At 35.7% G+C, this 15,285-nt stretch overlaps 4 protein-coding genes across 4 annotated transcripts in view; 2 read left to right on the top strand and 2 right to left on the bottom strand.

Moving 5' to 3' along the window:
* Positions 1–1,536: 1,536 nt before the first annotated feature.
* Positions 1,537–2,249, top strand: LOC125863099 (uncharacterized). Its single transcript, XM_049543278.1, has one exon. It carries the CDS (start codon positions 1,557–1,559, stop codon positions 2,247–2,249), a length of 693 nt encoding a protein of 230 aa, XP_049399235.1. The 5' UTR covers positions 1,537–1,556.
* Positions 2,250–3,416: 1,167 nt separating this feature from the next.
* On the top strand, positions 3,417–4,612 carry LOC125878515 (uncharacterized). The gene has a single exon (XM_049559795.1). The coding sequence runs from the start codon at positions 3,431–3,433 to the stop codon at positions 4,610–4,612; it is 1,182 nt and encodes a 393-aa protein (XP_049415752.1). The 5' UTR covers positions 3,417–3,430.
* Positions 4,613–7,100: 2,488 nt separating this feature from the next.
* LOC125878525 (uncharacterized) lies at positions 7,101–8,308 on the bottom strand. Its single transcript, XM_049559804.1, has one exon. The coding sequence runs from the start codon at positions 8,097–8,099 to the stop codon at positions 7,272–7,274; it is 828 nt and encodes a 275-aa protein (XP_049415761.1). The 5' UTR covers positions 8,100–8,308; the 3' UTR covers positions 7,101–7,271.
* A 501-nt stretch (positions 8,309–8,809) lies between these two features.
* The window catches only part of LOC125878468 (callose synthase 2), a 30,796-nt gene continuing 24,320 nt past the window's right edge, over positions 8,810–15,285 (bottom strand). Inside the window, exons 29-42 of the mRNA XM_049559729.1 lie at positions 14,408–14,517; positions 14,178–14,303; positions 14,012–14,080; positions 13,738–13,927; positions 13,491–13,647; positions 12,869–12,988; positions 12,668–12,783; positions 12,440–12,523; positions 11,767–11,879; positions 11,463–11,692; positions 10,570–11,367; positions 10,430–10,480; positions 9,429–9,614; positions 8,810–9,337 (exon numbers count right to left, since the gene is read on the bottom strand). Of these exons, the coding sequence (XP_049415686.1) occupies positions 9,089–9,337; positions 9,429–9,614; positions 10,430–10,480; positions 10,570–11,367; positions 11,463–11,692; positions 11,767–11,879; positions 12,440–12,523; positions 12,668–12,783; positions 12,869–12,988; positions 13,491–13,647; positions 13,738–13,927; positions 14,012–14,080; positions 14,178–14,303; positions 14,408–14,517 (2,599 nt within the window). The 3' untranslated portion in view covers positions 8,810–9,088. The remainder of the gene's footprint in view (positions 9,338–9,428; positions 9,615–10,429; positions 10,481–10,569; positions 11,368–11,462; positions 11,693–11,766; positions 11,880–12,439; positions 12,524–12,667; positions 12,784–12,868; positions 12,989–13,490; positions 13,648–13,737; positions 13,928–14,011; positions 14,081–14,177; positions 14,304–14,407; positions 14,518–15,285) is intronic.

The raw sequence follows: 15,285 nt of genomic DNA, 5'->3' as shown, positions 1-15,285 counted from the left end.
AAATATTCCTACAAATCTTTGAACCGTTTAATTTCATTTTTTATTTCTATAGTCAAATATTAATATTGTACATTATTTAATCGCTTCCTATGGTAGCAAATTTATTCTTGAAATATTAAGTTGAGAAATTTAAAAAATAAAAGGAAGAACTATCATTGATGATAAAAATCATATAATAAAAAATGGGAAGTAAAAAATGCATTAGAATTACAAATGTGAGAGTATAAATTTTAAAAAATAAAATAAAAGAAAATATCAATTTAAAGGCAAAATATTTTGTAAGACTACTGTTAGGCTAAACAAATTAAACGTTGTTAAGTTCATGTTCCATAAATTTAATATTTAATTATAAAAATATAAAATAAAATTAATGATATAAATATATGGATACGAAAAATTGAGAAGAATTAATTATTCTTACTAAATTTGGAGAGAATTTTTTCCAAAACTTATTCACTTAACTATGGTTATGATACTAGTTAATGCAATATAATCTTGACCTTTAACAATTAAATAGTACAAATATGTCTCTCATCCAGATGTGTACTTGACAAAATGGAGGGAAAGGGTAATGGAGGGGAGCCAAATCCCAAAGTCTTACTATAAACTTAAAATGTTGGCTTCGCAAAATCATGAAAGAGCAGCTCAATGCATAAAATCTTTCATATTCACACATGATATAAAAAAAAAGAGTTGCATTTGAAATGATGTGATATAAACAATCTAATATAAAAATTAAGTGGACATATATGACTGTTCGTGTGGCAAGTTAATTTTGAGACACTACGGTCTACCATAATCAAACTCCAACGCGTTCAATTAAGTATTAGTCAATAGTCAGCACTAGGATAATGAATGATAAAACTGCCAACTTGCTAAGATCAAAAAGTCGAACAGTTGATTGTTGCCGTAACATGTATCCATGAACCTCATCAATGAAGTTGACTTCAAAAGTTATCAATTTGCCGAAATCAGTCGATTTAATTTCACAGTTTATATCTCAGAGACAACCTATAAATCTAGATAGAGCTGCTTTTTTTTTTATTTGGATCTGATATACATATTGGGGCTCACGACTAAATTTGGATTCATGTCGAAAAATCTCAATTGAGATAATTATTCACCTGACAAGTTGATTAGTATTAAGACGACGCAATAATCAGACTCCAATGTGTGATGCAGATTAGAACAAGCTCTGAATGAACTGGTAGTCGACCAGCACTACTTAGGAAAATGATTGATGAAATGCCAACTTGTATGAGCAAAAAGTCTGCTGCCGGAACTTCGATGAACCTCAACACAGTTGACTTGTGAATTACGTATTAATATTCTCGGAGCCATTTTAGTCAAAGTCAAAAAATCGAAGATGCTCTGCCCCATTTTAGTACGTAGACAATGGATACCAGTTAGTCAATCAACTGGCCAAATTGTTATAGCAAAAGAAGAAAATATGTAAGCAAAGGAAACAATTAAAATATCTATAAATATAAATCATCACTTGCAGATAGCTAAGCTAACTCTCCATTATATTGCACAACAAAATTACAAGAAAAAAAATGGGAAGACAAAACCGGGGTACAAATGCGGGACCTCAAGATAAACAACACTTCAGTCATTCTCACATCTTGAAACTAATTGTGAATCCAACTGAAACTCTCAATTGCAATGCTTGTGAGAAACCAAACAATAGTCACACGCCTTTCTACGGCTGCAACACCTGCCAATATTTCCTCCACGATAACTGTTTCAATGCTCCGCGTTTTATCAATCACTCGTCTCATCCTTCCCACCCCTTGACCCTTCACCAAATTCCATCTTACTCGAGTCGTTCCTATACTTGCAAGGCTTGTGGCTCTGCTGGTAATGGATTTTGCTTTAGCTGTGCTGCTTGTGAATTTGATATTCACTTGCAATGTGCGTCCAGTCCTAGCTCCATACTTGTTAATAACCACCCGCATCAATTGGAGCTCCACTTCGGTTCTCCATACGAAGATAAGAATATCAAATACAATTGTGATATGTGCAATGTGATAATGAACAGGGACGATTGGTTGTACTACTGTGCTGGGTGTGATTTCGGGTCACACTTGCACTGTGCAATAACTAGTCCTGAAGTCGGTGTTTTCCCCAAACAGCACCGTCCAATTCCAAATTCAAATTCAAATCCAAATCCAAGTCAGAATTCAAATTCAAGTTGGAATTCCCATGCCAATGAGGTGGTGGAAATGAGGAAGAAGGCTGAAGACTGAAACAACAAAAACACACCTAAGTATTGCAGTTGTTTGAGTTTCATACTTGAATTATCACGCATGTGAGCTTTCTACATGAACTATCACCAAAAGTGTATCGAAACACACGTCAATTACCAATACTAATCAACATAAATGATAAATTATTCTCATGAAAATGTCAATAATAATACTCGTGAGCTTTTAATATATCGAGTGATTATTTAAAGAAACTTATTGTGATTGGTGATGTATGAAGATATTAAACCTGCAATAAGACGAGGTCAAGATAGAATATGGCGATTGGTATTTATTTTCCACTTTTAAAGGGTCTAAATATTTTTTTATTTAGAAAAAAGAATTTGTAAATATCATGATAATGATTTTCCTTCCGAAAGTATACACACAAATAAAAAACAAATTTTATAAGTGACAATTTCATGCTAATTGTCTCCCCCACCCTGCCTCGCAACATGTGCACCTCCGCCCTCCCAACTACGCTCGCACAACCCCAACACCCGCAAACTCTCCCATAGCCCCCGCCCCGTGTACCCCAACACCTCCACCTCATCCACATTTGTAGTGTTTGCATAAATTCTATACAAATATTTTTTAGATAATATTTAATATATTTATCAAATACAAAAAAAATTAAGTAAGAAAAAATCACTTATTTTTAGAAAAAAATTCTCTGTTGTACCAAACACACCCCAAGAAAGAAAATTGTTGTAGCTATGCAGGAACTTGAAAACTTATTACCAAGAGAGTTTTTCCTTTTCCAGTGTGCGACCTGACTAGGCCAAGTTACGGAAGTTTTGAGCACTCAAAGTTCATATGAGGGGGAAAAAGTGAGAGGAAGAGGGAGCTGCCTCGGATTTGATTATTCAATTCACTTTATGACATACATGGTTTTGTAATTAAAGCAACTCTATAGAGTTTTTGTAAAATATTTGATTATCCAGCGCTACAAGCAAAATATTTAGTCATGTCTACCCAGATTTTTCACTATTTTATGTAATTTCATGATTTCGTCATAATCTTTATAAGTCAGAAGTTGACTTCCAGGATAAGAAATACCAATTAAACTTGATAGTGGATGTACTAAAATCATATAATTCATTTTCAAGAAATACATATAACCATGTCTATCTAAAAAGAAACCACACATTGAAACAACATAGAGACTGAGCAAGTTGAGAGACATGAAATATCAAGATAACCAACATTTCAGCCACCATCATATTATGAAAAAACTTGTTCTTGATGAAAATGAGGAACTTCAATGTCAAGCCTGTGAGAAGTTCATTTTTGAGCCCTTTCATGGTTGCATCTCTTGCAATTTCTACCTCCATGACAATTGCCTCAACGCGCCTCGTTCTCTGGTTCACCCTTCTCATCCTTCTCACCCTTTAACCCTTCTTCCAACTCCTACTTATTCGAGCCGATCTTTTACTTGCAATGCCTGTGGATCTGTAGGAAGATCTTGTAGCTTAAGTTGTGCTCATTGCGAGTTTGATCTGCACGTGCAATGTGCCCTTTTGGCCCAAACTGTCTTACTTCCCCAACACCATCATCATGAACTTAAACTTATATTTGATTCCTCTTTTGGTGATGAGGATGAAAGTTCTATTTTTGTTTGTGATCTCTGTAATGGAAAAGTAGAAGAGAATTCTTGGTTATATTATTGTGCTGATTGTGATTTTGGAACACATATCGAATGTAGTAGCATTTCCAAATATGTCAACAAACCAAAAGATAATGCAGTCATCACGAAACCAAATGAAGAACTTGTCATTAGTAAATCAACAAAAAGTCCAGTTAGCATAACAGAGAAAAAAACAGCCAAGAATCCCAAAATGAAGCTAGTAGTTGAATCTCCAGTCGAAAAACTAGCAGACGAATTATCAGAAGCAGAAGAAAATGCAGTGATCATGAAACCAAACATGGAAGAATCAAGCAACAAAGAAATTACTGAACAAGTATTCAATACATCAACAGAAGATCCAGTAAGGAAAACAGAGAAAAAATTTGCCAAGAGTGTTAGAGTACTAAATCCCAAAATGAAGACAGTAGACAAATCACAAGAAGAAAATGCAGATATTCTGAAACCAAAGGAAGTACCAACAACAAGGAAAACAAAGAAAAAATCAGACAAGAATCCAGGAGAAAATCCCAAAAGGAAGCCAGTATCTGAATCGTCCCAAGACGAAAATTCAGCAGACAAATTACGAGAAGGAGAAGAAGAAGAGGAGTCGTCAGAATTGACATATTATGAAGCTCAGCGCAGACTGAAAGAACAACACATGAAAAACATGATCATACTTCAAGCTGTGGACAATGCTGCTAGCTACGTTGGGCCCTCAGGGGGTTCTTACTATTATTGACCTTCTATCAACATTCAATACCATGCACTCAATTCACTTGTATTCAAGTATTTCCTTTTCTTTGAATCTTGGTATTGCATGTTGTTTTGAAGTATAATTTCATCCCTATATATATATGTTTGAATGGTTTTATGTTTGTTAGCATTGATTGTAATTTCAATATTGTTGCGAGCGGTTAGCTAGATGAGTCTATCTTGGATCTAACCCAACCTCAAAAGTTATCTCATGGAGGCAAATTTGTCCAACACCATGTAAGGAGATTATGTACCCTTTTTTCAATCAAGGTGGGACTCCAACACCCCGGCATGCCCGTATTTATCATTTGAGGGTGTTGGAGTCCTAAATCGGTGGGAAAAAAGGTACATCTGTCCATCTTGGACAATATTGCCCTCGTGAGCTAGCTTTTAGCCATGGAGTGGGGTTAGGCCCAATATCTATTTTTTTATTATGCGTGGTATCAAAGTCTCGTTCCAATTCATTGTTTGCCCGAATTTTTGGGCCCCTGTCTTATATAGTTATACTGTTCACGCTCTTACAAGGTCTTCCTACTTACATGATCTTGGACAATTCTCCCCTAATGAAATAACGTTTGGGGCTGAGTTAATCCAAGATCCAATTTATTATCATTTCCTTTTCTCGATGTATTGAGTACAAATATTTTTGGATGTTAGCATACTGAGAGGGAAAAGATCAAATCCAAAGTTGTCATTTTTTGCTTTTCTATATTCTTATTTAACAACTTATAACATGATTACTTCTTTTAAATCAGAAAATTAATGCTGTTAGAAGATTTGACTACTCTCCTCTCCTAAATAAGAGAAAAATAAAATCAATTATGCTAATACATGCTTTATTTCCACTTCTACTTTTAAATAAAAACAATTATCATACATGTTTTATTAATTTCAACCTAATATTAATAAAGTTGGCTTCACGCGTAAAATAGACAATAAGCATAAAAGTGGATAATAATCAGTTAATCACATAGAATGTACAAATATTCTTTCAAAATTGTAAATAAAAATATATAGCACAATAGGCAAAGGGGACAATTGAAATTCAAAGAGAAGCTTCCTCCACTAACTGTGATGGGACTCAAAACAGTATGGTAAGCTAGTTGTATTCTATTAATTTAATAATATCCAAACATCTATTTGAGATTATAATCATTAGTCATAACGCAAAGATTATAATGTAGATAATTTTAATCATCATAATACGTGGTAATTTTTATAAGTTGCTTCATTTGGTTCATTCATATTAAAAGTTAAAATCTAAATATGCATGCATCATTTAGTTTTAAACACGCGGTTGATCTTAAATTGGATAAATATATTTCCATTTACACCCCTGGTTTAAATATATAGACATACCCCCATCTTTGTTCCATCTTCAAAGGTCAGAAATTTTAAGGAAAAATAGTTTAATGGAGATTGCAGAGCACGAAATGTTCAGATTTCGTGTATCAGTGAAGTCCGTATATTCTGGTGATACTGAAATTGTTTATAGGGAAAAGCTTTAAATATGCTTCCAATTTTGCAAAAAACAATTTATATTAGGGTTATGTTATCCTTGTCATTGCAAAAATTGACTACATTTTCTCTTGATGATGAATGATAATATGTTGGCCTTTTTTCACAAGTAAAAAAATGGTCAATTTTTTCCCTTAAAACTATAGGTAATGGTACATTTGTCGAGAAAATGATCAAAATAGTCCTTAAGAAAAAGGGATTGTTTTCTTTTGGTCCTTAATATATTTGATATGATTGATATAGTCTTAATGTATTATAAAAGGGGTTCAAGTTGATACTTTGCCCTAAAACTAACAAATTCATCTAACATTTTCTATTAAGTTTGACCCTGGGTCCTAATCATTTTCTCTACATTTGTCAATAGAATTTTAACATAAGGTCATTATTCTAGTGGCAACAATATCAACGTCTTCTACCACTTAGAACCTACAACGATCAGGTTTTATCTCCAAAACTCAAATTAACTACAATTAAGCTTCAAATCTACTCAAATGATGATTAATTATATAATCGAATCATGTTATCACCTCTGTCGAAACTCAATCGACACAATATATATCTTCAACAATCTTTCTCAATTCATGAATGTCAAAGCTTTATATAGACCTCTTCATACTTAAACAAACATTAGTTTCTAAATCATTTGGCAACAATATCATGATGGTCTAGAACGATTTATAGTGGTTGACGATCAATGCTTACACAAGATAACTATGGAAAAACACCTGAAAAATACAAGGTACTTGAAAATAGTCGAAGAAGATACATAGAAAAAGTGGTGAAGATGAAACAAAGCTTCCAAGGACGCTTTCTCGAGTCTTTTTCCCTCATACCCTTTGGTTTGGAACGACAAGTACTTCGTCTCGAGTAGGACACCGCTCTCTTTCATGGCCTTCTTCAAGACTGGTAACTTGCAATTAAACTAAGCATGAGACTAATTAAAATATTCAGCTTGATTGAGCAATCAAAGTTGATCTAGTTTTATTAGTCAGATCAAAGGATTACTACTACAATTACTTCTACTCATCAAAAGTTAACAACAAAAAAGAGAAGATTAATATCTAAGATCTACACTTAGATACAAAACTAAACTATACAGATCCTGCTTCTTCTTCTTCATGGCCACCTCAATCTCCTACACTTTTCTCAGAACCAGCTTCATTATCCGACTCAATTCCATCTCCATTTTCATCTTCACCTTCCAAATACCGAACCCTTTTCCGCAATTCCTCCAATTCCCTCTCCATTACATACATTTTCTCCTTCAACTCCATGTTTTCCTCTTCCAATCTCTCAATATGTTCCTCCATATCGTCAACTCTGTAACCAAAATCATACGTATCTCGAACCGACCCACCATTTCTCGGGTCATATATCATCTCAAAGCGGCTCAAGTCATGGCTTAACCTCTTCTCCACTTCCTCAACATCACTGTTCCAAGATACAATAACTCCTTCTCCTTCATCTTCTACTTCTGGCTCATTCTCAGGTGATCGGACCCGGATCAACCCGTTCATCGACCCGTACCCGTCTACACCCCACTCTTCTTTCGCTACATCAGCTAAAATCTCCCTCGCCGGGGAAAACTTCGGCGTCGGTAAAACAGCCGGAGTCACTGGACAAGGGGAAACCAAAGAAGTAATTCCCCCGGATTTCTTCGCACGGATTAGGAACGATGTCGTGTTATGCGGGGTGAAAGGGGTAAAACGATAATTTTCTCTCTGTTTCTTCTTCTGAAAAAACCGGCGGGGTTTGTTCAACCGGTGGGGTTTCTGAAAATCGGAGTTGTAAAGGTTTTGGAGTTTCCAATCACTCTGGTTTACGCTCCCGGGAGTAAAACAAGGCCTTTGTAATACTTGGAAAGTTTGTTGATTTTCGGGTACCATTGTGGGCCGTGGTGGTAAAGGTGGTGGCCAAGGGTGGTAACTCCGGTTCAGAAGCTGAGACTGGTTCATGATCGTCGACCGGTCGGCGGTGAATTTCCTCCTAAAACTCCAAAAAACGCAGAAAAATTTACCACAAATTGGTTATGGGAGATAAAGTGAATCTGAGTGAATTGAGGCTATGTGGAGAGAGAAGGGAAGGAGGAGTCACGTGTAAATCACGTGGATGACGCTATAGCATGAGATAAGTATGGAAGCAGTGGTCGCATCAAGTGGGGTCCAAACTGTAATTATGATACGTATACTCGAATTACACGATTTGTAAAATTATCATATACTCTAAAATAAAGACTTTATATATACAAGGCATGTTTTTCTTTTTGGGTAAAGAGTGAGTCTTTTTGGTACATAGATTAAATTATTCTGAATTCATAATTTATCTTACCTAAAATAAAATAATCTCAAATCGAATAGGATAAGATATAGTATTTTAACATTAAGCTTGTTATAAAATTTATACTATATTTGATAAACGGTATAAATTTATCCTCAAATAAAACTTATATCATCTACCAAACAGAGTAAATCTTATTAGAAAATTAAACTTTTAATACCCATCTTATCCTACGTACCAAACACCAGATCCAAGAACGAGGTAAGAGTGGAGTAAAACCCAATATAACTAGATCTTTGTTTTAAAAAGTCATTTTCTGCAATTTTAAGTTTTCAAAAATTAAATTAACCATGCCATATGCACGTTTACAAGTGTAATGGAACAAATTACCAAGTGAAAAGGACTTCAAAACACAAAAGGAAATTTCCACTAACAAGGTTTTAATAAATTTATCCATACCAAACCCTCTCCTTTCGATTTCAAATATGTATCCTGTACAAGTCTACAACTCATCTGGACAAATTGCAGAAACTATATTATATACACATGCTACCTGAAATTGTATACATGAACTAAGATACATAATATTTACATGAATATATCCTCAAGATGTCCAACGAATTCAGCAGGATCAGTTTGGAAATGAGTAGTATTTTAGCCTTCAAAACTACTCTTTGTTGCTCGAGGAACGATCCTTCTTTGGTCCACCAAGAATACGAGAAATCTGCAGACCTCTACTGAATGCTTGGTTGAACAACATTCGGGTTTGGAACTCCGAAACAAATGGAAACCAAGCCAAGAATGCAATGGGCGTGAACAACAGCAACCCCATTATAATTTCATAACCACGGGCAAGGGTCCTGACCGATCCCCAGAAGCCACCACGTCGAATCCAAGGCTTCAAAGCTTGAGCAATCTGAAACAATTAAAGCAGGATGAAGACTTAAAACCTGCATAAAGAACGAAAGAGAATGTCTGAGACGCAAAGGAATGGCTGTTGCACTCACCATAAGCATTCCCCAACCGGTAGGCATGAACGCGAGAATGCAAACAATAATATCACGAAATTTCAGGTGTAGAATAACAATCAAACTGATGAGTAGGGCAACAAATGAAAGGAAAATGAAGCCTTCGATCAAACGAAACACGAGCTGAAAATCAGCACTGAATTTCTTCCTTCCGACAGACACAACCTGCAATGAACGAAGAAAGGCAAGCCCAAAACTTTAATCAGCCCAAGCACCAGAAAGTGCAACAAGCAAAATTGACAGAGGAAAAGCAAGCAAACTACTCCTTCCCATAGTTAAACTGACCATCGTTGGTTACCTTTTATTTAAATCATCTGACCTCAGTAATTACCAATAGTTGAATTTTTACGGGAAAACATTGTTATAACACAAGTATATCTACTAAGCCTCAAAAACACAATGTTCAAGGCAATACTATAATGCGAATAAACTCCGCTGGCGCGAAACAGATAAATAAGATGCAAGAAAATATGTGAATTGCAGGAAACAGCATAAGCACCAGAAAGTGCAGCAAGCAAAATTGACAGAGGAAAAGCAAGCAAACTACTCCTACCCATAATTAAACTGACCGTCGTTGGTTACCTTTTATTTAAATCATCTGACCTCAGTAATTACCAATAGTTGGATTTTTAAGGGAAAACATTATTATAACATAAGTGTATCTACTAAGCCTCAAAAACACAATGTTCAAGGCAATACTATACTGCGAATAAACTCCGCTGGCGCAAAACAGAGATAAATAAGATGCAAGAAAATATGTGAATTGCAGGAAATTGTAATCCAAAAGTTAAATCTCCTGTAAAAGAAAAAGGTTAGTATTTGTAACCATAAATTATAGCTAAAAACTGGTAACCATCACTTACTAAGTCATATATTCTTTTTACGGTTTTGTGATATAAGATTGTGTATCTCTATAACTTCTGAGATGCTGGGGGAACTTATCAAAGAATATAATAAGAAAGTGACATGTTAGAACTCACCTTCATTACTGCTAATATCCCAAAAATGACGATCCAAGAAACACCGTAAACCTGAATATGCAGCAAGAAACAAAAAGAGTCAGTACTAGAATATTTCAGTTGATCATTTCTGCAGACTGAAATGCAAACTAAGGACGTACCAGGATACTTGTTTCGTTATTCAAAATTGTGAGGTGATATACAAGTCCGTATTGATATATAAAAAAGCGCAATGATAATAATATCTCGACTACAGTGCCACGAATCCCTGAATGATAAAGATGCTCATGTTCTTTCTCCCACCAAGATTCCCAGCTTTTTTCTGGGGATACACCGATACCACCACGATTGTTTATCCATTTATTCCAGTCTGCCCAGTCATCAACAATCTTTTGCCACTCGAATCCAGAAGGATTGAACAGGAATGGGGCAAAGAGCCATGTAACAACCAGGAACCATATAGATGCGGTTATAAGAACATATGCCACCATATCTCTGTATGATCTACCAAATATATGGTAGACAAGAAGTAGAATCATCAGTTCAATTCCCTTGACAAAATGGCTTCGGGAGTACAAACGATAGTTTTCAGCAAATTTAGCGTGAAATACAACAAAGCCACGACCAGTGCCTCTATATTGAGCACCCCCATGGAGCAATGTTCTCCCATAATAGTGGGTCCTTGTTCCAAGAGAAAATGTAAAGAAAACAGGAGCAAGTTGTAGTTGCATCAGCACAAAATCAGTTAAGGCATTGCGGAAGCCCCTCTCAAGGCCTATCTCCATCATCATGGGCAATGCCATCAATAAGCCAATTTGCACAAAAGACTGAGAGGCAAGAGCAACTTGAAGAGGCTTATTATTTCGAATAGCTGGGTGTGAACTCAATCCTTCTTCAAGCCCACTGACGACAAGATACAGCCGACCATAAAGAAATACATATACAATAATGACGGTTATCTGCCAAAGAAGATACATTCATTTAGATAGACTATAAAGAGAATTAACCCGGTTAGGATCATGGAAGTCTAAGCTGGAAAGCAGTTGAGCAGTACCAAGGTAGTAAAGTAGAATCCTATAGTGGTGAAGAAGCATGATAGCATACGGAAGAAATCAAATCGATGTCCAAGCCTGTATACATCACGACTCATTGTCTGCTCACCATTTCCATTAGCTATCTTTGCCTCAAACAGTGAAATTTGGTTAAGGCCAACATCTCTTCCTTTACCAACTTGGATGTACTCATGGTGAGTAACATTACCCCCCCGTAGGGTAGAATTAAAACCTAAATGATGCAACAAAATTTGTAAGAATAGACAAAACTACAGGATTTACGTGTCAATGTGGGTTTTCAAATACCGGCAAATATGTCTTCACTTAGGTTGATGACTTTGGAAGCCTTGCTCACACCACCTCTTGTTAAATGAAACAATCTATCGAATACATCAGGATGACCATAGTGGAAACGTACTCTGAGACAAAGCATCCACAATAGACGAGAAACTTCATGTCAGTAAAACCTTTTTGACCTACTGAGATGAAAAGACATATTTGCATTATTATGATCCAGAATCCATGCAACTACAGCTTGAAATAGGATGTTCCATCACTTTATCCTAAGATTACAGAAAGGCAATCAAACCTTACCAAGTAAAAAATAGTCACAGGGCGACAAAAAGGATAACCTAGAAGATGAGAAGGTTCATTAACTTTCATAAGTAGAACACCTAGGCAACTAGACATGAAAAGGCGTGCAAGTACTAAATATCAGACATTTAGCCTCTGGCTACACAAGGAAGAACAAGGAGAATGGATATTAACGGAGAGAGAGAGAGAAGAGAAGAGAAGAGAGAAGGAAAGCAGGATTTCAGTGCATTAGAAAAAAACTCCCTGTCATCAGTAGGCTACTTACACAACAGAAAACAAAAAATAAGAGAGAGGAGGGCAAAATTCTACTAGAATATAATAGTTCAAGTTGGCACTCAACAAAAGAGTTGGTACTCTACATCCTAACTAGTTCTTGGCTACTTACTTCAATGGATTGGCCAACAATCTTTGCCCAATTGTAACAAAGCTGGTTTCCTGATTTGACATAAACCATGCTAGTGAAGAAACACTGCACAGAGAAATCAAAATGATAGCTGATAAGAAATTACATTTCACTGTCAAGATGAAATTCTCATGCACAAGTATAATCTTTCTCCAATCCCATTGTAGCAACAAAAAGTTATTGGTTCGCTAGAAAGGCCCATCTCCATACCTGCCAGTGAAAATATGCTCCCGCAATCCCAGAATAGTCGGATTTCTCACTCCATTCTTTTTCAAAAATTCTTGCAACAAATTCCTCATCTTAAGCGCTTCTTCCATGTAGTTATCCTTTTGATTGAAAAAAGTAATAATGTGGCTCAAACCAAATGCCAACTTTTTCTCATAGTAAATGAGAATCTTATCAGATACCTACCTGGTTCATATCTATTGTTTGCAATCCTTCCCCACGAGTAAATATAATCGCATGATTTTGATTCTCTGGCTTTCCTTCTCCCAATATAGCAGGCCCAGGAAGTTTTATTCGATAAATAACCTAGACAACAATATTTCAGAAGTTGATTGCAGAGAATAAGTAATATATGGACCAGAAAATGCAGATGTATCTCCAACGTAAGAGCCAGTTTGTAGAATGAATGAATAAAAGTTTGAGATTGTACCTGCTTTTTGTAACTGAGAAGAGATATATAATTATAATCTCCAGAAACAATTGTGCGGATTTTGAACAGGTATATAATTATAATCTCCAGCAACAATAGTGTGGATTCTCAGTATCCAAGCACAAACTCTATGTAGATTGACAAAAATAATTTGCAGAGATGCAATCCGGCCAGAAGAACTAAACTATATAAAAGGAAGTCCACAAACCAGGACCATACATCCAAGGCCCAAAATAGAACTTAAGATGAACTCTTGTTATGACACTCTTAATAAAAGGCAAACCAGAAAAAGAAAAGGAAAACTAGAATAGGAAAAAGAGATCTGTTGTAGCTTCTAGGTGATGCATAATGTTCCAATTCAACACCTGCAATAGGTACCTGATCTAACTTCTGATCTGGCTCTGCCGAGTCCACAGACCTTGGTACAGCCTTCACGAGGGCTGAATAATAAACCTTATTATCACCGGTCCTGTTTGATTTATCTTTGCCAGTTTCGTCAATCTCATCAATATAAGCTACTCGAAGAGAAGGGTACCTTACAAAGAACACAAGGAACAAAATTTAGAAATAAGAAGTAAACACTTAAAACATAAAATAAACCAAAGTTGTTTATTCTGGATCATACTTTGTCATTAGTCTCAAAATGTCTTGAGCACGATGATCAGCAGACCTTTTCTGAACGCCATATTGCTGGCATGACACAACATAGGTAAATTTCATGTCTGCAACTGCCTGACATTGTGACATCAAGGACCTCTCATTTTTTGGCTGTTCATCAGTATTAGATTCAGCAGCCTTGTAGCCTTTCATTAACTCTGTAAAAAATGTAGAAACTGCAATTCATGACAAACTCTACTCTTCAAGATGATGGGAAGAATAGAAATAATTCTCGTACGCACCTTCATCTTTTGCCATATCAAGAAAAGCCTGAAGTTCCAAAGCTTGCCGATAGTACATCATACCTCGTACTGATTAATACAGTTGATCAATTGCATGCAAATTAAGAAATTTATCAAGAAAATATGCTTCTGCTAAAGGTCAGAATAAGCATAAAGCTAACCATACCTGTTTTAGTCAATGTTTGGCCTCTATATGATGCCCAGAGACGGAGTTCTTCTTCCAATCTAGTGTTACCCTTAAGATCCTCCTCACTGATACGGTCAACCCTTTCAAGGAAGTTCTCCCATTCATCTTTAAAGGATTTTCATATTGATTCAGACATAAAGAATGACTTGGAATCATAATATGTCAAGGATAGTCCATTTCATGCTTAGGTTTACAATTAGAAAGCTAACCTGGGTATATCTTTTGCAAATAAAACAGTATAGAAACACCATCTTCATTTGGCCTTTCCAATGAATTTATTGAGAAAAGAACCTCCTCGTTGAAGTAAGGCGTCAAAATACTAAAAAGGGAAAAAAATATCACATATAATTAGAGAAAAAGAAGTCAATTGGTCCAAGTTAAAGTAACTGACTTCCATGACATGATGAACACGGATGAAAGATGTAAACCGAAGTGAACTATGTCCCAATGGTTGCAAGTTCATGGAGAACACATATAAATTTGTTTTGATAACGTAATAATTTATTACATGAAGGCTAAGGGAAAAAGCATACCAGGGAAAAGACCACTCATCTAACTGACTAAGTGCTAACACTTGGTTTTTTCTATTGTAGAGTTTAGAACTTGTAAGATCATACTAATCTCTCCTATAAAATCTTATCTTTAATTTTTTCTTTAAAGCTCATCTCTTCCATTCCAGCAAAACCATTGTTCCAAGCTCCCTTAGATTCCATGCAATCATCATCAAAGAGAGAAACTAACACCCACCATCATTCCGTAGATCTGTCTAGACTGACTTCAAGCAGCAATCCATAATGCATTTAGCTTGTCATATTACAACTGAATTGTCGCCTTATTTCGGGCAGTAACCACTCACTAGAACAAATAATAGCATTGATTTAGCTCTCAATTTGATCTAATTATAGTTTCACCAGGTACGAGGTCATCAGTTGTGACAATCAGACAAGTTGACATCATCAATGAGGTCAAAAGTTTTATTTTGTTTTGTTTTGAAAAAAGAGCTGTATCTAAGAAAAATATCACTTCATGCTAGAGTTCAGTATCTTCACAATTCTAGTAGAAGAAAGTTCAGTTTCTTCAGAATTCT

The sequence above is a fragment of the Solanum stenotomum genome, chromosome 1 (assembly GCF_019186545.1).
Source record: "Solanum stenotomum isolate F172 chromosome 1, ASM1918654v1, whole genome shotgun sequence".
In the NCBI taxonomy this organism is placed as follows: Eukaryota; Viridiplantae; Streptophyta; class Magnoliopsida; order Solanales; family Solanaceae; genus Solanum; species Solanum stenotomum.
Note: the sequence above shows the minus strand (reverse complement) of the source record. Positions and strands in the feature narration are given on the sequence as shown.